Genomic DNA, 21,181 nt, shown 5'->3' on the forward strand with positions numbered 1-21,181 from the left:
ATCAGCCCTCGACTGGCCGAGCAACGGTCTGACAATTGACAAAATTAGAGCAAAATGAACGTTTGAAAAAAAAAAAATGGACTTGGCCGCCACTCAGCTGTGTTTTATTTGAAATAAGTGAATTCGATTGGTCCTCTCATCGTTTGTTATTTAATAATTATTCCACCAGCGCGCGTTGGATATGAGTTGGCTAAAATAATCTCATACCCTACAAGCGCGAGTGGAATAATTGTTTTATTACTAACGCCCTCAAAATGTAGAAAATTAAAATAAAATAACAATAAAAACGCCCCCCAAAAAATCAAGCGTACGCTTACCGTATTTGAAGAGTATGGTATAATGGCTCACATACCATGATGGCTAAGCCAATGAAAACTCTGCAATTGCATTATCCAATGGTCCAGTTTTTAATACGGGACCGAAGTGGCATCCAAAAATTTGGCAGCTGTTCAACTCACTCGCGCTCTGAAGGAATTTTATCGGTAGACGAGGGAATGGAGCTGGGATAAATGGACCGTTTCAAGAGGCGGTTGTGTCATCCCTTCCGAAAATTTGGAATTTGTCCAATTACAGTATTTTTCTACACTCAAGTATCATTATGGATTAATTTTGGATCAATTTACGACATGTACAAACTTTCTGATCCAAGATGGCGGACTTAATGACCTCATAAATAATCTCCATCACAGTTCTCGTCCACAAGAGATCTGAGAACGAGATGAACTCAAGGCTCGATTTCCAGCCGCTGTTCGGGAAACGAACCCGCGGAACAAAGACCGGACCTGAGGGAGTAGCAGAAATCGAGCCTGGATGGCCTCATAAGCAACAAAAATATCTCATCTCGTAGAGCAAGCTTAGAGCTACCTATATATTCTGAATACAAGCAAAATAGTTTTTATAACTCTTGTTATTAACGCGGGTTTCATCCACTATCCCACCCCCATTTTTGTACCACGGTAGGTTTGCTTGTACGCAGCAGCGCGGGGAGGCTACGATGGAAAAGTTTAGTATTAAAAGGCTCTTAAGTTTATTAGATGGACTTTATTAATCCCACAATGCATAGCATTGCCTTGCCTTACAATGGCTATGAAATATCTAAAATTCTAAAACACATACTAAACTAGGCGGCGAAAACCTGTCCTTGCGTACATAAAAATACTTCCCAATGTAAAACTAACGAGCAATTTTAATGCAGGTTTCCATTTAAAGAGTCTTGTCCTCAAAGAATATGCCCTACAGGAAACAAAGGTGTAGAGCAGTATACGATACCACAAACAACTAAACTTGCTGCATGACAAGGAAGTTGTTGATCATAAAACCCAGCAAGATCTGATGAATTTAAAATCATTTCTGAGTCTATCAAGTCAATTATTTCACTCATTTTAAAGTAATTTCAGCGAGTTTTAAGAGATAGAAGTTAATTTGACACGACCGAAAACATTAGATCTCGGGTGGTGTTAGAAAATTCTTTCAAGTTTAATCGCAACAACTTTGATCTGCCAGAAACGATGAACGAAAACTGGGGTGTTGCACTTAAGAACGTTATAGATACATTACAATGTTGTCAACTCATTAACTAAGTTACCCAGCATTCGTCACAAAAGTAAAGTAATCACGAGTCAAGTTTCGTCTGTTTCCTCAATGAAATGCTTGACGAAACATGCTGATTCCGTGGTATGCTATGCAATGAAATTTGTTGCAAGTTGTACCAAACATTGCTTTTAAAATGCAACACAGGTTTAAGAATGTTTTCGTTTAGCGAGGCTAATTTAAATGCATACAAAATAATTTTAAATTGGCAGCCATTTATGAAAAGGTTCTATGCCAAGGGAAGTTTTTTTAGTTGTAGCGCCTAAGGGAATATCCGTCGACCATAGCACTTTGCGTATGACGTCATTGGTATGGATTCTTCCGTTCGAAACTCACTCGTCAATCTTGTGAGTTGGGAAAAAATCTGCCCGCAAAGGAGACTTCTTTAATACGAAAGAACTGTTGAGGGACAAACAAGGAAAACAGATAGGTTCCGAACTCGACCGAATTTCAGGAAAAGCTGAAAAGTACTGTGGTAGCAATGTTTGGCCACGAAAAACAACTGTGACGGAGGGACATTCGAAAATCATCTGTTGAAATTTTCTACGGTAAAATGTAACATTCCATTTCAAAATAAATAATTAATTACCTTATATCATATAATGTACAATACAAATGGAACTACTCCTGGATAAGTTCCAGACTTGTCTGTTTCGTTCCCATCTTTTAGCTTTCCTAATTTGTTTTTGTCCCATTTAGTTGTGGCGGCTAAAATCTCAAATCATTCGCGCGCGCTCCATCGCTGAATAATAATAATAATAACAAGAATAATAATAATGATGATAACAATAATAATACCATAAAATTAGGTTAAATTAAATTGAATACCACGACAAATGCAAGCATAGTGTGAACTAAAATTGGATGATTATGACGCTAGCTGTAACCGAATAAAAGCCAAGATCAAAAAACAAAGTCTTTGTCCGCCATGTCTAGAGCCCAGGCGAACTTCTCTCGTTGTGTTTTGTTGTACACCTTCTCTACTGGCACCTCGTGCTTTTTGCACCTGAAAAACAGCAAAAGGAAATTGATATATAGTAGTTTTAGACATTTTCGAGTTGTCCCTAACAAAAGGTACTGAAAGGGAAGCTCTACCCCTGATGACAAAGCTTGTCAAATCTGGCGCACGCCATCTCTGAGCCACCCCGCGCTACTGACTCTACAACGCGGACACTAAATCGTAGCGGTCAACCATACGGGCTATCATCAGGTGATCACGTTTCCACAACAGGGGGGGAGGCCATTTTGAGATCGTTAGTCTTGATAACAAATGGCGACTCAGATTGGAAAGGAGTACATCGCGGCTTTCTGCGCATTCGCTGCAGTAAACAATTGATTACGTGACAGCCTCCACGTGTTTGACGCAAAATATCAAGCTCTGAGAGTAATTTCGATGCGAGTGATTTTCGCGCATTGATTATTGACTTCTTCTCTTTGAGTTTCCGCTTCAAGCGAGAAATACCGCTTGTAGCGCAAGGCTTTGGTCTGTGGGTCGTTCAAATTGGTATTCTCATGTCACAAACAGAATCTCTGTTTTCCAACTTAAGGTTACAGTATACCTTCGGGTCGGCAATTTTCTTCGAATTTGGATTTTTGGGTCAAAATAGTGGTCGAAGAATAATCTCTAATTTCTGAAAAAAATTTTTGAAAAAGGCTTAATATTGGCGGAGAAATGGCGGTTTTACGTTTTCACCGGAAGTAAAAGTTTACCTCTTGATTGACAGCCCTATGGCGCGTATGCAATCAACCGAGACGATTTTCGCGGAAATTACCTATATGGATGTCACGAATTGACTACTCAGTTGATCAGCATTGTTGTTCTGACTACCCAGCATTTTTGATATTAGGTGTGTCTCTATTAAGTTATAAGTAAACATAGACCACGTTCAAACCATGGACCGGTTCGAGAAAGCGAAAACAGCGAAGAACGAATGAAAATACATCAATGAGTGAAGAAGCGAACGTTCGCCACGCGGATGAAGCTATAGTTATCGTATAAGGCGGGCAAATATTCGTGGTAAGAGAAAAGAAAGGTTCTGTAAAAATTTCGGAACTTGACAGCAATAACAGGGATGCTGACAGAGACTCTTCTGATGAGTCCGATATCGACGAATCGTCGGACTCATGCACAGTTGCCCACACACAGTTGCCCTCCGCGCTATCTTTTGTTTGTTTCCTTCGCTCAGCCAATCTAGCGTTCGTATCCTTTTTAGTCTTCCCCATTTTGCCAGACCAGCTTCAAGAAAAACCGAGCTACAGAAAAATTATCTCTCTGCCTTCGGTTCCTTAAGCGCATTGCGAAACACAAGAGTTTTTTAGAGATTCGCGCGTAAATTTCACCAGGAGGTTAACGGTAGTAAACTTTCCCTGCACTGATTGGCTTAGTTATCTGAGAACCCAGTTGAAGGCGTTTGTGGGCGGAGTTTGTTTGCGAAGCAGAAAATTTTTCTTAGCGCTGTTTTCTCGAATAAATTTTTTCACTTGAAGCAGACACTTTAAAGAGTTATAACTCAAAGGGAATTTGTTCAATCGCTCTTAAATTTGGACAGTGGCTAGTTTAACATATAAACTACAAAAGCGTATCAGGGAATTGTTAATTTCGAAATACTTTTTCTTCGAGAGCGATTTTTGTACGATCATTCCACATTTTTTTAATCCTATTTCGAAAATGTTCTGTAACTTTTTACTGCAATCGAATATGTCAATACGCAGACACGTTTTTTAAGCGCTTTGGGCCCTGAAACCGAGGAAAACATTAAATTGGCGAAAAACGAAATTCGCTTTGACTTGTAGCTTTCGAAAGGTGATTCGGGCGCTCGCATTTAGTGGTCGTGAAAAATTCGACAATTCATTTTCTTTCAAAATTCTTGGTATAGTTTGATAGCCAGCTCCATAAGCTTTAATTTGATATAGGGGTTTAGGTATCTACAGCTTAAACTGCACGCGCTACATCGCTTGCGCGCGAGACACCCCTGAAGGTATACTGTAACCTTAAGGAAACTTCTATTGGGTTCAGAGGTTATCAAATTGTAACCGACATATAAAAGTACTAGAGGTCTCACTTACCACGCCACTGTGATTCGTGGGTCCAGATAATTCAATTTTGAGGTGCCGAGGGCAATCTCTTTGTTTTCTTCCTTATCAGTAGCTGTTACTTCCAGTTTAAAGAGCTGATCCTCCAATCTTTGAGCCTGTGATTTTTTCTTTTCTAGCTGCCTGAAAATGTAGAGTTGAAGTGGTATCATCACATATCTTCGTTCATTCTCCGTGTTGATCTTCCCTACACTTACCATGCTCGTTCCATTGGTGTATTGTTTTATCTTTGGGTTTATTGTTACACTGTACGTTTTTCTTTCTTTCTGAGACTTCCTTTCAACTAGATTTTCTACACCACAGAGAAGAGACTTACTCAAACTGAAAACGTCACAGTAATCAAAGTCAAAACAGAAACACTAAACAACATACTTTATCGTCTTCTCGTCCTTGCTTTCTTTAAGTTGAATTTTCAATGCCTTGACTTCTTTCTTGGCTTCCTTGATAGCTTTCTTCTTGTCTGCAATCTGTTAAACAAAAACAAGACCAGTAACAATCTTGAGATGTTCATCACATATTCTTTGATTCATATAGGGAAATGTTATTCAAATGACTGTGGACCTAAGGCTGAAATGGGGTAAAACCCCTTTTCGTCGAACAACATTCTTACAGTCTAAGAGCACTAATTCCTGTTAAAAAGAGAAAAAAAAGCATTTACGTGAACTTCTGAAGAACGGTTGTCAATGGGACTATCCAGCACATCATACCTTATTTTGCAGATTTGACATCGATTTCTCAAAAGTCTTCGGAACTGAACGCTGAAACGAAGACAGATAAAGACAAATAATTATTTTTAGGATTGTTCGTAAATTCTGCAACACATAGGGCACTATTCCCTTTTGTTTCGCCTTTAGTATGTTGCAAATGATTGGTTAAAAAACAACCAAAACCAATTACGTCTTGGTCACGTGTGTTATCACGCGCTTGGCGACGGTTACGTTTGTTTGCTTCGAGTTCTGTCATTGGCTCAGTGTCTTGTTTACGTTTGTAGTGGTTAGACCGTTTACTTATTTTGTTTTGTTGTTACGGCATTTGCTTAAAAACGTAGCCTGACAATAACGCACCCGCCCCTCTTCGCTCACGGCTACTTCAACGCTTCACGTGAGAGTAAGTTAATGATTTACGGCTAGAATTTCCAAACTGCTGACGGAAATCTTTTCCAACCGCTCACGAAACTCCAACCCAACCGAGAGCGACGAGGCGAGATGCACTCAGTACGAAGTACCTTATATTTCTCTTCCCAATTTCAATACAACGGTCCAAAAGAACAAAGAACCGGGTGATGCGCATACCTGATGGTTACATAAAATGGCCACAGCACGGTTTGCTCGATTGTAAGACAGCACTTTAGCGTTGACATTATCCTCAGATTCTGTCAGTTTATTCAGCTGTTCTTGTAGTGTCATGGAGGCGTTGTATGTTCGAAACACCTTGGCAGTCAGTCCGTCCATCAGCTCGGTCAAGTACTTGTTCAAGGACGTTGTCTGCAAAAATCAACGGATTATTCAAAATAATGGCTTGACTTGGCTTGCATTACTCAAGCACCATCTAATCACTACTCAAGAATTAGTCACAATGCTAATTTGAATTGCACGCATCACTTTTACCAATTCCTGGTTTCCTCTATGAGAGACTCCAGCAGTGCAATCGACACTGTATGCGTTGGGTTATTGTCTGATCTTTTGGTAAAGTATTTCAGGTGCATAGTCCTAAAAGATCTGACCTGTTTTATCTTAAAGGAGCTAAGTCACGCCGATATTTTGAGTTCTTTTGGCCACGCACAATATTACCTTAAAATTGAAGGAAACCTGGGAATAATACTTTACTAAGAAAGAAAAACACCAAAGAGATAATGATAAAACATAAAGGAACAAGGATGGTAAAGGATGGAGAAGATTGACACGGACTACGAACTTGGAAAATTTACGCTAAACTTCACAACATGTGCAAACTGTGACGTAGCTCCACCTTTAAACTAGGGAGTTAAAGCAAATCACTACGGCTGGTGCTACTACGGCTGCCCTAGCTGTAAAGGTCTGGGGAGAGTACGTCTCGGCGGTCTGCCAAATTTTAGCGAAATACAAAGACGAAAGAAACATCGGCTACGGAGTTTAAAATCTCTTTTATTTAGTTTCTCACAGCCAAATGGCTTCGCTCACAGGAAGATGGCCGTTATTCGCCTTCCTAGGACGAACAGATTATTTCTGAGCGACAGCGAATGCTACACACTTTGCACCATAACAATTTGAGGGGTGAAATATATAATTTCAGAGAAATATATCTCAAAGAATATCGGGTGAAGAACACAAATATATCAATACTCAAAGAAGCAAAATAGCATCATATAGTTTTCCAGATATAAAACATCTTCACAAACCCTCAAAGCAAACTTAACCGAAGAAAAACAACCTCGTGCTCAACACGAATATTTCAGTTGACTCACTTCGTCATTCCAAAACCTTTGCCAAAACTTATCGTAAATTCAGAATACGGATTTACAAGCTTATGAGAGGCAACCTTGTCACAATCTTTGACTTGAATTGACTTTAAAGGACATAGTATCCAATGGAGTTCTTAAATTGACAAGAGGTCCGTTGAAAAGGGCCAGAGAAGCGAAATAAACCCGACGTAGTAGCCACTACGGCAAAACATCCCGACTCACGTTTTCAGATTTCACGCTACGGCTGGTGCAACCGACGTACATGCGCAGTGTCTCATTTTGGGGGAAATTTACTTCCGGCAGCCGTATCAGCGCCAGCCGTAGCGATTTGCTTAAAGTCCCTAATAACTTCTAAGAAAGACTAATGCGAATGTTATCTGGGTTGAAATTGTTCTGAATACAACTCCCAAGAAGGACTGCAGACCCGTTACGTCGAGCTTGACAAGCATTCGCCTACAGAACTTGTATAGATTCTTGTTCCACCCAAATTTCGCCTTTTTCTTTCCAAACGAATGATATACTTACGGTTAGTCTGTCAAACAGATCATCGCCATCCTGTTTTCTTTTCATAAATAGATTAAGATTCTTGAACACCTGTCAGAAAGAAAAACAAATTGTCCAATACAAAAAAAAAAAAAAAAAAAAGATTCAAGTTCTCTGACTTATCTCGGCTTCGTCTGATTCAAAGATGATATTTTCACATTCAGTTTGAGTTCTCCAGAAACAGCTGCTTACTTGTATATTTTGTATTCTCTACAAATATCTTTTACAGTCGAACCAAGTGACGCGTACCCCTCAAGATTACATTAATGAATTGATTATTTGAATATTGAACCCGCCAGTCGTTTCAAGAAAGCAATAATGAATTGATTATTGGAAAATTGAACCCACTAGTCCCAAGAATACGGCTAATGGATTTTAAGTTCAAAAAATACAATTTAATATTGAATTTTGAAATGACTAGCGAGTTCAATGTTGAAATAATCAATTTATTATTGCATTCTTGAAACGACTAGCGGGTTGAATATTCAAATAGTCACTTCCAATCATTAAAGTAATCTTGAGGGGTACGCTTCACTTGGTTTGACTGTAAACGTCTGAACCCGCTGTTCCTTAGATAACCAAAGATCAAAATCTTCCCAGTGGAACTGTATAAATACTTTCGTTGATTAATGAAATAAGGAAGAAAAAGATACATGTACGCACAAACCACGCATGGATTAGAGAAACGTTACCTTCTTTTCCACTGGCACAAAGTTCCAATAACGCACAGAGTCTTTACCAAGGAAATCAAACTCAACAACATTCTCCTTGTCTTCCCACTCTTCGTGTAATTCTAGCGAGAAAAAGGATTCAATTAATTAACCAAATCATTTATTTAATAAAAAAGACCAAACTCGAAACTTGACAGTCCAAGCGCTAGCCTGAAAAAAGGAATGTGTTTCTGTTTAAACGTTGCCACATTTGTGGCATCGATAATTGTTTGAAGTCTCTCAAAAACACAAAATAATGAACCACAGGAGAACCACGAAACGTTTATCAATCTACTTACTGATATGCTCCACTCTCAACGAGCAGCAGCCTACAGTGTCAGCTGTTTCTTCATCCTTTTCATGCCCAGCACGAAGAGCAAGCTGAAAACGTAAATCAGAGAGTCCTGATCACCATATTAAATGAACTTACTGCTGGCGCAAACAACATTCCCTAAAGTAAGTGATGTGTGTCACAATGATCCACAAAATTTTTCAATGACCCTTTTACTTCAAAACATGAGATAAATCAAATGTACAGTGTACATAGGACTTTGCTTAATTTGCCCCCCCCCCCCCCCCAAAAAAAAAATCGTTTGTGTCAATGATGGATTTATCAGAGAATTCATGGGCACATGAATGGAGATTAAAACTTTTCCTTGCAAACAAGAATTTTGATTTCTTTTACCTTGTCAATAAAGTAGAGAGCAACACCTCTGTGAAAACAAATACAAAAACGGAAACTATTAACAGCAGAACGATACAGTAATCTTAAATTCACCTCTGGTATGTATGAAGCACATTCAGGTGTTTGTTGTGTAAGAGCCCAGGGATAGCATTGTTAACAAACCTCTGTCGCAGTCTCATTTCTTTTGATTTCCAGTCCCTTTCATAATCCTCTCTAATTCTTTTGACACAGTCCTGTAGAAAGAGTTCAATAATTATTGTGACCATTTGCTCAAACTAGGTCTTTCTCTACCATTGTGATCATTATATAATTGATATATAATTTTAGCTGCCAAATGAGTCATTAAATTCAATATCATAAAGGGCAGTACATACATTGCACAGTACCCACTATTTACCTTCAATTTCCTTGCTGTTTCATACTTTTGCCAGTCCTTTTCACCCTGTAATTTAAATTAATTTTTTTAACATAAAGAAAACAACTACTTGTCTCTTGTCACATGACCACATTTCCAACCCATATTCATGAGAGAACCATCGGAGACAAAACACACCAGAAACATTAGCAGAATGTCGAGTGTATGTGTTAGAGTGAAAGTTACATGTACTTATAGTGTATATGCAGAAAATCATAACCAAGTAGGTAACAGCTAAAGAGAGACACTAGTAAATGTGCATAGATATAAGTGTGGGAGATGTAAGGTCATTGCAATGGCTTCCAGATCAAGCACTGGTCTAGACTACCAGTAGTCTCTCTACTGCTTAGTCTGTCATGCATGATGCGAAAGAAAACTGCAATAAAAAAATGGCCCCAACGGACTAAGCAAAAGAGGGACCACTCGTAGTCTAGTACTGGTTAGGATCACTGTGTCGTATTCTTAGGCAAGACACTTTAATCTCACACTGCTCTCCGCACCCAGGTGTATAAATGGGAAAGGTGACCTGCTGCTAAAATCTGACAAAATATTATGCTGGGATCAAACCTGTGAATCATTGGCATCCCATCCAGGGGGAGTAACAGTGATTTAATCGCTGACAGTGAGGCTGTCTGCGTGCCACTTAACACACATGTATAGTGCTATAGCTCATTGCTATTAATAACAGTTTTTACTTTTTCACTCAAATTTGAAACATTTGATCAATGAATGAAGGTTACATGTAGGGTTAGTAAAAGATGAAATCTGGTTTCCTAGCTAAGTAGATACAATATTCTTTATCTATGAGTATATCTTACCTTTAACCTGGATGTGGGATTCAACATGACATACTTGTAACTTCCTTGAATGTTCTCTACCCAACAAGCTAGCCAGGAAACCTTCACCAAACAACAGCAAATAGAAATTTAATCAAGACAAAAAAAGTGTAGGGCCATGCAGAAATAAGAATTATGCTATTCATACTGTTATTCGTCATACAAAATGTACTGACAAACAAATTTCAATTACCATTAACTTAGAGCTTTGAAAACTGACATCTGTTAGACTACAACTGTATTCTGTCACTCCCAAAAGCAAATCTACATGTGAAGGAAGGCACACTGTTCAAGAGTTTCATTATGGGCCGAGTACCAGACGAGTTGACAGGCTGTGAGGTCAATTTTGCCCACCTGGTTTGGGAATCTGGGGAAAATTTTTCTCATAAAGAAGCTCAGTTCAAAAAAAATGTTGCTTGCCTGTGAAAACGAGCTGTCCTCCTGCTGAAAATGTTAATGTAAACCCTGACTGTTACAAAAATACTTGCCCTGCCTGGACAAATGTCCCCATACTGTATTTAATTTTGTAATACCTTATTATCGTGAATAACTTTTTGCCATTTGTGCCCTTCAGGAGCTTCAGGAACTTTGGCACCTCTACAGAAAAGAAAGCATCAACAAGATTCTTTCAGAATTAAACATGCTTATTATATTAATATTTGTTTATTGTAGCACAGTTGCAACAAAAGCACATTTTCATTGACACATACTCGCCAATGTTTATGATAACATCTTCGGGCATCGTCCTCTTCTTAAACTTTCCCTGCTTTGGATGGTCTCCACGTCCTCGGAACAAGCCAGGAGGTTCAATCTTGAAGTTGCCCACTCTCTGTTTGTGCCCATCCATGAGACAGTAGCCATACTCATTTAAAATTTCCTCGTTTTCTTTTTTCAGTTCCAGTTTTTGTTCCTTTGTCCAATTTTTTCTCTCTTCCGCTTTCTGCAGGAATTAACAAGAAAATAACACAGATATTCATTTCATCTTGCAGCCTGAAATAAAGTAATGTAAGTTATAGCTAGTGATTATAAAGCTCTAGGCTTGAGCTCTAGCCAAATTGATCTCATGGGCAAGATGTTTTTCTCCTGGGGCACCTCTCTCCACACAGATCATAAAATACTACTTTGTTGTAGACATGGTCTGATTGAGAGGGAACACACACATGCCTGTCCAGTACTTCTAGCTGCCTTATGCTATGTACAGAAACTGTCTACTTATACTCATAAACTGCCCACCAATCACTTGGATTAATATGGATCTTTTTACAATGACTGTCTTTTCCTTGCAAGACGACAGTCCTTGATATGCAAAGTCATCATCACAAACACTTAGCATATGTACACTGTATTTCACTGCATTATGTGCAGTATTGTACCTATATCAGTCTACTAACAGAGTAGATACTGTGCATTATCAGACCTTCACAAAGTGTGCATGCATTTCTTTGAAGTCACACTTCTTGAGATCTTTGATCACTTTGCGCTCTTCACTTGTCATCTCTTTCCTCCAGTCTTCAAAGAAGTTCTTGTTGAAGATTTCTTTGCTAGTGTAATCATGGTCAAGCATCCTAGCATAATATGATGCAACCTGAGAATATAGAAGCATGTGTCAGTGTCTAATACTTATAACATGATGACAGTGAATATAGAGTAACTTAATTTGAGTTTGCTGGTAGCCTGCAAACTCCTAAAACTAAGCCTCCAAAATCTGTAAAAGTCTAAAAGCTTAAAATGGGTAAAGCCAATGATAGGTATTATTAATGTGAACCCAGGGCTTACAATAGGAACTTTATCTCTACTTTAATCTGAAGCGTTGGTAAAGATTCAAAGGACAAGTCCTTTCATACCTCCTCTGCTTGTACACTAAGCTGCATATGGTCCCCTATAAAGAGAGAATATTTCAATAATATTTTCTCAAAATATATTAACATCAATTGCATATGAAAAGTTTAAACAATCAAGCAATATGAAGGGCAATTAAAGGGAAAACTACTGTCAAAGACAATATGTGATTCTTTATGGAAAATCCATTGCAAACATAAATTTTGTACATTAACTTTACATTTTTATGGCAGGGTGTTTCAAAATGAAGCTGCATGTATGTAAAACAAGAACCACAACAAAACAGTTCTAGACAACAAACAGAAAAACACTACAGTGAGTAAATCAGGGAGTATCAATCAGCAACAGCTTACCATCATAATAAAACTTCACACTGGCAGGCAGAGGCTCGTATGCAGGCGGAAAGTACGGTCCCTAGAAAAACGATGATCCAGGTGATCACAAAGGTTATAATATTCTGTCATAATGATACTCTTACAGTACTTATCAGTTAAACATGTGAGAAATCAGTCAACCAGAGTCTGTACAATGACTGTTGATGAGAACTGAGACTTAGGAAAGACAGTCACTATACATTCCACTGTATATTTAATTAATACATGTATATAGATTTGTAGCATTCATGTGCATGACTCAAATGAGTAAAGAGTACATGTAGATAAGAGTCTGTCAAATACACTATGCAAAAAATGTCAGGCAAGCAAATTCTTATCAACACCTGAGCACATGTACAGGTACTTCTGGATTCACAACAGGTGATTTAAGCAATAGACCACAAGCTTTTACGGTTTATAGGCTGATAAACCACACGGGATGTTGGAGGAACACGAGATGAACTCATAAATCACAAGCTGCAGGCGAGTGATTTACAAATTCTTCAATGTTCTTCCAACATCCCAAGTGGTTTATCAGCCTATAAACCATAAAAAACTTGGTCTATTAGTTTTATGTAATAATTCAGAAGACACGCAAAATTTCCATGAGTTTACTGGCACAATAAACCATAGCTGATTGACCAATCAGGGCGCGCACACTGATTTGATTATTATATAATAGAATATATCTAAGCATGAACTCCGGTAGACTTTCACTTTTATTTTCAATGGAGCCTTAAAACTGCTTTGATTGTAAGAAGTGATAATCTGAAAAAGGACACTTGTCATCTCAAAACAATTTTTGAAAAAATTGAAATCAAAATGCAGCGGCACCTTTACTTATAACAAACACTCTAAACTTCAAAATTATCCTGTTTCTCCACAAGTCAAGTTGTGATCACATGTAATAAATTATTAACCTATTGCTGAATTGCTGACTTTACTTATGTTTGCATGTTGGCATGAATGCACCAGACAATGGTGACAAGAAAATGATAAAATTAGAAATTGTGACTACCTTGTGTTCCATGTGTAACCATTTTACACCTTCAGGGAGTTGCTCTTCTTCCCACCTGAAGAATGACGACTAAGTTACACACAAATGTACATTTTTGTATTCATTAAAAAAAAAAAAATACAATTCAAGGAGAAGAATACCAACACTCATTTCTGAATCCTGAGTAAAGCTTCATGTAATCAAGTGTGTGTATTGATTTATTTTGTCATTTAACAACATCACAAAAAAAGGACAAGCATTGTAAACAAACCATTTCCAAACTTCTTTCTCTTCTTCTTTCTTTTTCTTTCCCTTCTCCTACAGAAAAGCAAAGTGAAAGCAACAGAAATTTACTAAACATAAATTAAGTTGCAAAGAAACTTAGACACAAATCACTATTACTGCAAATAACTACAATTTCAAGAGTCAAGGGACATTTCACAGGAATATCCAAGCCCACCCCAGGAAAGGTCATTGACCATTCCAAGGGGAAAGTAGGGGAAAGGTCAGAAACCAACTGTATGCTTTCAAGGAAATACAGCGTACCGTATTTTCCCGTGTATAAGTCAACCTTTCAAGACCTAAAAATCAGTCCAAAAATTCGCCCTCAACTTATACATGGGTCAAAACTTGAGATCCAAGCGCCAGTCAAATAATTAGCATAATAATTGTCTTTCAATGTTAACAAACATGTGATAAACGGCAGCACAGTTTACAACGTACGTTCGCTTAGCGATCTGTCTCTCCATATCAGAGCTTCAAGTTAAAATGCATCAACATTTATTTGTTAAATTTTAACCTGGATCTTGTAGACACTCACTGGCTCAATTTTGTCATAAAGAACCAATATTTTTCCTTTAAATAAAGCTGTAGTAAAGCCGCTCGGAGAAAATATCTTTCGCGCTTGGAACTTCTCTGCTTGGTAACCTGGCAGGATACGAGTGCGAGGACTTCTGTACCAGTACTTGACCGATTTCAAGGCTTGACTACCACGTTCCCAACACACGCTTTGCACTTTGTTTATGGCGTCGTTCTGAAAGTCGTGAGCTTCTTTGGTGTTTTGCCTGTCTTATAAAGCCACTTTTAATCTCTTCGCACTTAAAAAGGCTTGTTTGAAATCCTTACGTTTGATTTTTGTGAGCATTTTACAAAAATTATCATCGAAAAGTCTGCATGCACATGTGTTGCTAAACTGGGTAAAACGCTCGTATACGTGCCATAATAAGCTTTAAAACTGCGCGTTGAAACATGCTGTGATTTGTTTACATATCTGTGGTAGCTGAGAGATAATTTTAAGAAATACAAGATAAGTTTTCCAAGAAATTCTTACCTGGAAATTAAGAAAATCTAGTTTTTGGCCTCAAAAATTGGGGGTCGACTTATACACGGGATCGACTAATACACAGGTAAATACGGTACAATGTGAAATATTGTACACTGTGTGTAATACAGCGTACATGTAAACAGAATTTCAAGAGGGGTGAGAGATTCAAACCAAAGAGCCATTTTTCTTGTCAAGTGTTTTCCAGTTTTTGATGGAACTCAAGCACACACCTCTCTAGTGTTTTGCATCCATGAAACTCATTCCTAGAAAGAAAAATAACAGCTTTTCACCTCTTTCTCTGATTTTACGTCCTTCCCTTCTTTCTTGGCTTTCTTTTTCACTGATCCACCCTTGTCCTCTTTCTTTGCTGACTTTGTTGCACTTTTCTTGGCACTCTTTGCCTACAAACAAAATGAAATAAATTAGAAAACAACTTACGCCAAACCGACATTTCGGTCACCAGACCTGTAATGAAAATTCAACATTATTTGGCAGTCAGCAGTCACCGTCCAGGTCACTATCATTAATCAATAATGTCTTCCTGTATTCAACATAATTTATTGCTTTTATTTTCTGCAGTTACATGTTGTCACTTTTCAGGAAACCCCAGCTACATGTACACTGTATGTAACAATTTAAGATAAAATATTTCAACATCTTTCTAAAGATCTCAGTTAAACCCTCCATGAAAGTCTGAACATTTCTGTTAATTAATGTCCCTGAAATACATGTACATGTACCCCGAATATGTTTCACAGTAACTTAATCCTAAGGCAAATTTCACTTTCTCCATTAGTTAGTACACTATTTTGTTACATCTCTTAGAATACATGTTCATGTCTCAGTACTAAGAATTATACCTAGTACATCTCTAACAATTTTTCCTGATTTAATACAAATTTGCTTGATTTGAGTAAGATCCAGTTCAAAGTCCAGGCAGATTAACACACTCACCAATGGCTTACTGTCCTCACCACTGTCACTGTCATCATAGCTAGCACTCTTCTTCCTTTTGCGCTGTTAGTGGTATTGAATGTGTAATTAAATAAATGACTGTTAGTTAGATCATGATACATTTATAAAGAGCCCTGTACTTGGCTGGTACCTTTGTCACATGTATTGATGGGAAGATGGGAAACCAATATCACTCAGGCATTAGCAATACACAGGACAGTGTATATGGTGTACATACAGGACACAAGTCAGTTTTTTTTGAACACGTTAAATTTCCGAACTCACTATGAGTCACCCTGTTCTTGTAGCAGAGCAGTGATTTGAGCATCTGACTACTGTGAGGTCATGGCTCGGCTCCTGACAAAGACTCAGAATTGTTTTCTTTGTTAATGGCTCATGGCTATTGAAATTAAATCTTTCTCATTTCTTGCAGAGCATTTAGCATTTACCTTTGCACTAGATGATCCAGAAGACTTTGCACGCTTTTTGTTTGTGGGAGTCTTGTCCAATCTGATTACAACAAATCTTGTTAGTTTTTTATTCATTACTCAGGGTTCACACAGAAAATTGCAACCTTTTTTCAGAGACTTTTCAAGCTGTAGTTAGAAGGAATGATTCAAACTGAACTTTTGCTTCTGTTTCTGTTGTTTTGAAAATAATAGAAGCACTTTTAATTGTGCTTCACCAAAAATGAACAGATACACATATAAAAATGATTGTAAACATATACAAGTTTAAAATTGCAAATTCAGTTACCACAAGACAAAATATTAGATTACATGTATGACTGTAAAATGTTTGATATTCATGAAAATGAGAGATCAAGAACATTTAGATCCTGCAATTTTACTGACATCATGTACATTACCATAAATTAACAGCTAAATCATAAATTTATCTAGACTGACGTTTTTTCTGGATTCAATTAAAGCTTGCAACCATCATGCACGTACCAACCTTGCAGACTGTTGAACCAATAATAAATTCACCAGGATAACATGAAAGAAACAACAAGATAAAAACTAGGTTAGAATAGCAGAGTTTGCATTATGTGTACAACAGTGTACATGTACAATTGAGAGATGGTATACCCGACTTATTTTCTGAAACTTTTCAAACTTGTGACTATATATGTGTTTAAATTAAAAAATATATATAATAAGGATTTCTCTACCACTGTTGGATGTGCCTGCTATCTCAGGGCATGAAGGAATAAGGTACATGTACATACAAAACAACATACATGTATAATACCATCTACTGTGCCAACCCTCCCAGATTATCAGGGAGTCTCCCATTCAAAGACTGAATCTCCTGGTCTCTCATACAGGTCACCAAATCTCCTGGATTTTGGATATTTGATAAATTTTTGTGGTTGAATTGGTCGAATTCTACTTTTCAAAACACTTTTTATAAGTAACTGATTAGGACGTTAGAAACAAAGTACATGTAGTTTAAAAAATTTATACTATAAATCTAACCAAGGGTTCGTCATCATCACTTTCAACTGGTTTCTTTGAGGCCTTTCCACTCTCAGATTTCTTTGCCTTTTTTGCAGAATCATGCTTTTTTACAACATCCAGTTTCTTGCCAAGTTTTTTCTCGGGTTTTATGAGTTTTCCATTCTTTGCTTTATCATGTTTTTCAGGTTTGCCTTTCTCATCCACAGCACTGTTCAATGCTGATTTCACTGGTTTTGAGGATGGACTTTTGAGCTCGGTCTTCACCCTAAACAAAGAGTTGGAAAATGTAAATGATCAACAGAATTTATAAAGGATATATACATGTACAAAATCACTTTGCTTTTGATTTATCAGGGGGTGGGGACTCATTCTGGAGGAAGGTACCGGTAATGATAATACAACTGTTCTGTACATGAACATATAGACACATTCAAATGAACTTACTTGTGTTGGGTCCTGGCAGCCTAAACAATAACAAAAAAAGACTCTGGTTGGTTAATTGGTACATGTACATGTCACTTTGTAACCAAAATTCAATTCAAAACAGACAACTTCAACTAACACTGATACAATGTACATGTATGTTTACATAATTTAACTGATCTTATCATAGCCAACTTCTCTTGCTAAATAATTTGCTTCAACATTTACTTGTAAGCAATCTTGAGGCAACTATCTTGCAAGATGCTGTTTGCTATACATAGTCATACCTCATTGGAAACAATCACTTTTTGCATGCCCAGGGTAGTTACATACTTTGTTACTTACAGTACTTTTCCTTAACTGTGCTTTTTGCTTATTAACCTCCTTGTAGTTGGCTTTAAAATCTTGCTGTATCCAAATGCATATGCAAAAGGTGACCACTAGGGCAATTTTGATGAGTCTCTGAAAACATTATATTTTATCCTTCCCTTTCTTATCGCATTATTTCGTTGGCAGACACTTGCCCATTGTTGTGTGCTTCACAGAAAAATCTCCTAGTCTTGAGTGGCAAGAACAGCCTTTTTTTTTTTAAACCCCGCTAGAGCAAGAGTATGTTGTAGCTATATATGCAGTGCACTACAGCCAAACATCTCCACAACAGCCGCCTTGGAGACAGAGAAAAGTTGCGACATGGAGAGGAGGCCATTAATGGAGGTTTGACTATATTAATTAAAATATCAAGCAAACCTCACCAAGGGGACATCATCATCATCATCACTTGCAGCATGACTTGACGCAGCATGTACATGTTTTGCCTGAAAAATGAAACCAGTTTTATAATAACATAAATTATTGTACTCAACTGTAAATGACATTGGCTCCCTTATCACTACATGTACTCACTGGTGATGGGATTTCCTTTTTGACATCTTGAAGTGACTTCATTCCAGGTGATCGGTTGTGATCCTGTTTCACTTCAGAATTGACATGTACCTTGTGTGGTGACCAGTTCATACTGTCATTCAGTTTCACTTGTTTAGATGGACTGTGCAAAGACCTAAATGTTACGACACCACAAAATAAGGCCATGCAACAACAGGTTTTGTAAACAGTAACTTTGACACTTGTAATTTCAGGACTGCTCCTTAAATTAAAGAACCTTCATCATTTAAATGAAAAATTTGAAGTCCAATGGTAACATTGCTTGTAACCAACTTGGGAATTGAAATAATTCTCACTTCTTCATCCACAAGAGACCAAGGTAATTTGGGAAGAACTCTCTAAAACCAATTAACTACATATTAAGACAGACTTTAGCTCTTTGACGATGGTACATGCCTGTCAAAAACTGTCTAGACTGTTCAAAGAAAAAGCGAGCAAAGAGAGCATAAAGCCGTTTGTAATAAACATACTCTAGTATATATTTTATTTTTTATCCTTGTAATTTTAAATTTTGAAGCTTCAGTTTTTAATTCCGCATAGTAAATTTATATAGATTTTAAGAAAATCTTTCCTTGCTCTTCAAAAACAGATCTTAAAAATCTTGAACTCCTAGAATTAAAAAAGGTAACAACAGTTTACAACGAAGAATCATCGTAATCTAACCAATTCAACTTTCTTTCAAAACTATAGACTACATTAGGACAAACACCCTTACCCCTCCCCTACAGGTACCAATATTGTTCTACCATCATCAAAAGAAACAAAATGTCCGTACAAGCGAGGGCTTACCTTTCTCCATCCTAATTGCCACAAAATCAGCATAGTCCAAGATAGAGATCGTGCAAGCATGAAGACAAAAAAGACAAGAAGATGAGTATACACGCAAAACTGAAAACACAAAATGAAATGACATGAATCGAAATGCGCCGGCTTTCACAAACAGGCTTCTCAGGTGATACCGACCAAAATTTTCGGTGAGTCTGTATTATTAAAAGATGACTTACGTGAGAGGGTGTAAGTTTGATTTTCTTCCTGTCGGGGCCTGTACAATTTAAAGACATAACCACTAAGTTAATCGCGTGTTCTATATCGTGTCGTAAATGATGAAGGAATCATTTCACTTCGGAAGTTATAAGCTTAAGCTTACTTCTAAATGCAGTTTCAAGTACTTGTTTTAAACTAGCGCTACGGGCTTCATCACCCGTGCCTTTTCTATAAACGTTTATCAAATCGATTAGGAAAGAATGCACTGGTTTTTGAAAGCCGAGAAAAACAATTCAATAACGATGTACTCAAAGACAACGGAAACAATTTCGGTCAACCTTGCAAACTGGCTTCAAAATGGACACGAATCGAAAACAACAAGACAATTTTGAAATCGCTTGGAGTCGCTTACTGACGTAGATCAAAACGTATTCTTTCGATGCCATTTACCGGTTTTAACTGAATTCTACCTAAAAAGGATCGCAAAGCCTGATTGACGAATAAAGAAGATTAACTTCCTTGTAATACGGAAAGGGACGGATAGTTGGAATGCCAAGCAATATGGCTAAAAGCTGGGTAAATGAACCGATTTAATACATGTGCTTCGAGGTTCAAAAGGAAAAATCAAGTTAGTTCATGAAACAATGTAGAGAAAAAAGCTCTCTATGTTAACTTTGATTACAATAAAAACGCCAAAAATTACACTAGCATTTTAAGCGACAATAAAGCACTGTAATGTACAGGAGTTAAAACTTGAAAAGTAAGCCTGAAATTACATGAATTGAATGAGCGGTCGATCGTACCTTCGTTCCCGACCGGCTTTTGTTTCCTCTGCGCCTAAAACAGAGTAAATTCACGAATATATACGACTTAGCAATAAAAATTGTACAAAAGCTTGTTGAGATTTGTAAAGCAAGTCAAGTTTTCCATCGCTACATCATTTCCGAAAGATTAGCGAATCTGTACTTACCAGTGGAACATCATCATCTTCAGAAACCCCTTCATTCGCCGCCGACTGCAAGAAATATTACTTTTAGACACAAGCTACTTATCAAGCACGAATAAAAATCGAGAGAGAACTGAGAAATCTTCATTTGATAAATCTTCGTCAAAATCTTTTGACAATAATTCTTACGTGTTTCAACTGAGCGAGATGTTGGTTGGTTTCTCCGTTCATTCCGGCAAGAAATTGGACGAAATTTTTTCTAAGTGTTGTTCTCCAACGAAAAGCGAAGGACAAAGAAAACGCTAAGTCTCCAGTGACGACTAGTACGCAAGCGTCAATACCACGTGATTCGATCTTTGTGTGCGTACCACAGGTCACCGGAAGCTCTTTTTAACATGTGCCACAGGTCCACAAACTTATCCTGCGACTTCCCCTGTCTTCATAGTCTTCCCCGTTTTAAATATATTTATGAAGATCTTAAGGTACGTTCAACTACTTACGTCAAATTTTCGGATACGAAACATCGCAACATTAAGGTCAGAGCCATGGGTCATCATCGCCACAGAAAACATCGTCGAGCGCGCTATTTTGGCGTCTTAGCGTTTTGCTGGGGTAAGTCAGGC

General features: G+C 37.6%; 2 protein-coding genes and 1 long non-coding RNA gene across 3 annotated transcripts; all 3 read right to left on the reverse strand.

Annotated features, from left to right (window-relative positions):
* Positions 1–1,003: 1,003 nt before the first annotated feature.
* Positions 1,004–16,360, reverse strand: LOC145465747 (DNA topoisomerase I, mitochondrial-like). Its single transcript, XM_081449510.1, has 22 exons — positions 16,250–16,360; positions 15,801–15,863; positions 15,137–15,247; positions 13,794–13,840; positions 13,544–13,598; positions 12,505–12,565; positions 12,157–12,191; positions 11,730–11,897; positions 11,023–11,252; positions 10,846–10,909; positions 10,295–10,375; positions 9,459–9,503; positions 9,224–9,294; positions 9,062–9,089; positions 8,676–8,757; positions 8,359–8,459; positions 7,649–7,717; positions 5,976–6,167; positions 5,391–5,441; positions 5,056–5,150; positions 4,657–4,806; positions 1,004–2,596 (listed from the first exon to the last, which is right to left on the reverse strand). Exons 1-22 carry the CDS (start codon positions 16,343–16,345, stop codon positions 2,494–2,496), a joined length of 1,998 nt encoding a protein of 665 aa, XP_081305636.1. The 5' UTR covers positions 16,346–16,360; the 3' UTR covers positions 1,004–2,493.
* An 888-nt stretch (positions 16,361–17,248) lies between these two features.
* Positions 17,249–18,790, reverse strand: LOC145465757 (uncharacterized). Its single transcript, XM_081449516.1, has 4 exons — positions 18,590–18,790; positions 18,439–18,501; positions 17,708–17,727; positions 17,249–17,528 (listed from the first exon to the last, which is right to left on the reverse strand). The coding sequence occupies exons 1-4, from the start codon at positions 18,773–18,775 to the stop codon at positions 17,264–17,266; spliced, it is 534 nt and encodes a 177-aa protein (XP_081305642.1). The 5' UTR covers positions 18,776–18,790; the 3' UTR covers positions 17,249–17,263.
* Positions 18,791–18,885: 95 nt separating this feature from the next.
* LOC145465761 (uncharacterized) lies at positions 18,886–20,899 on the reverse strand. The gene is made up of 5 exons (XR_014041693.1): positions 20,748–20,899; positions 20,583–20,627; positions 20,416–20,449; positions 19,633–19,670; positions 18,886–19,428 (listed from the first exon to the last, which is right to left on the reverse strand). It is a non-coding gene; the product is annotated as an uncharacterized LOC145465761 (long non-coding RNA).
* Between the last annotated feature and the right edge of the window lie 282 nt (positions 20,900–21,181).

The sequence above is a fragment of the Orbicella franksi genome, chromosome 13, assembly GCF_964199315.1.
Source record: "Orbicella franksi chromosome 13, jaOrbFran1.1, whole genome shotgun sequence".
Classification (NCBI taxonomy): Eukaryota; Metazoa; Cnidaria; class Anthozoa; order Scleractinia; family Merulinidae; genus Orbicella; species Orbicella franksi.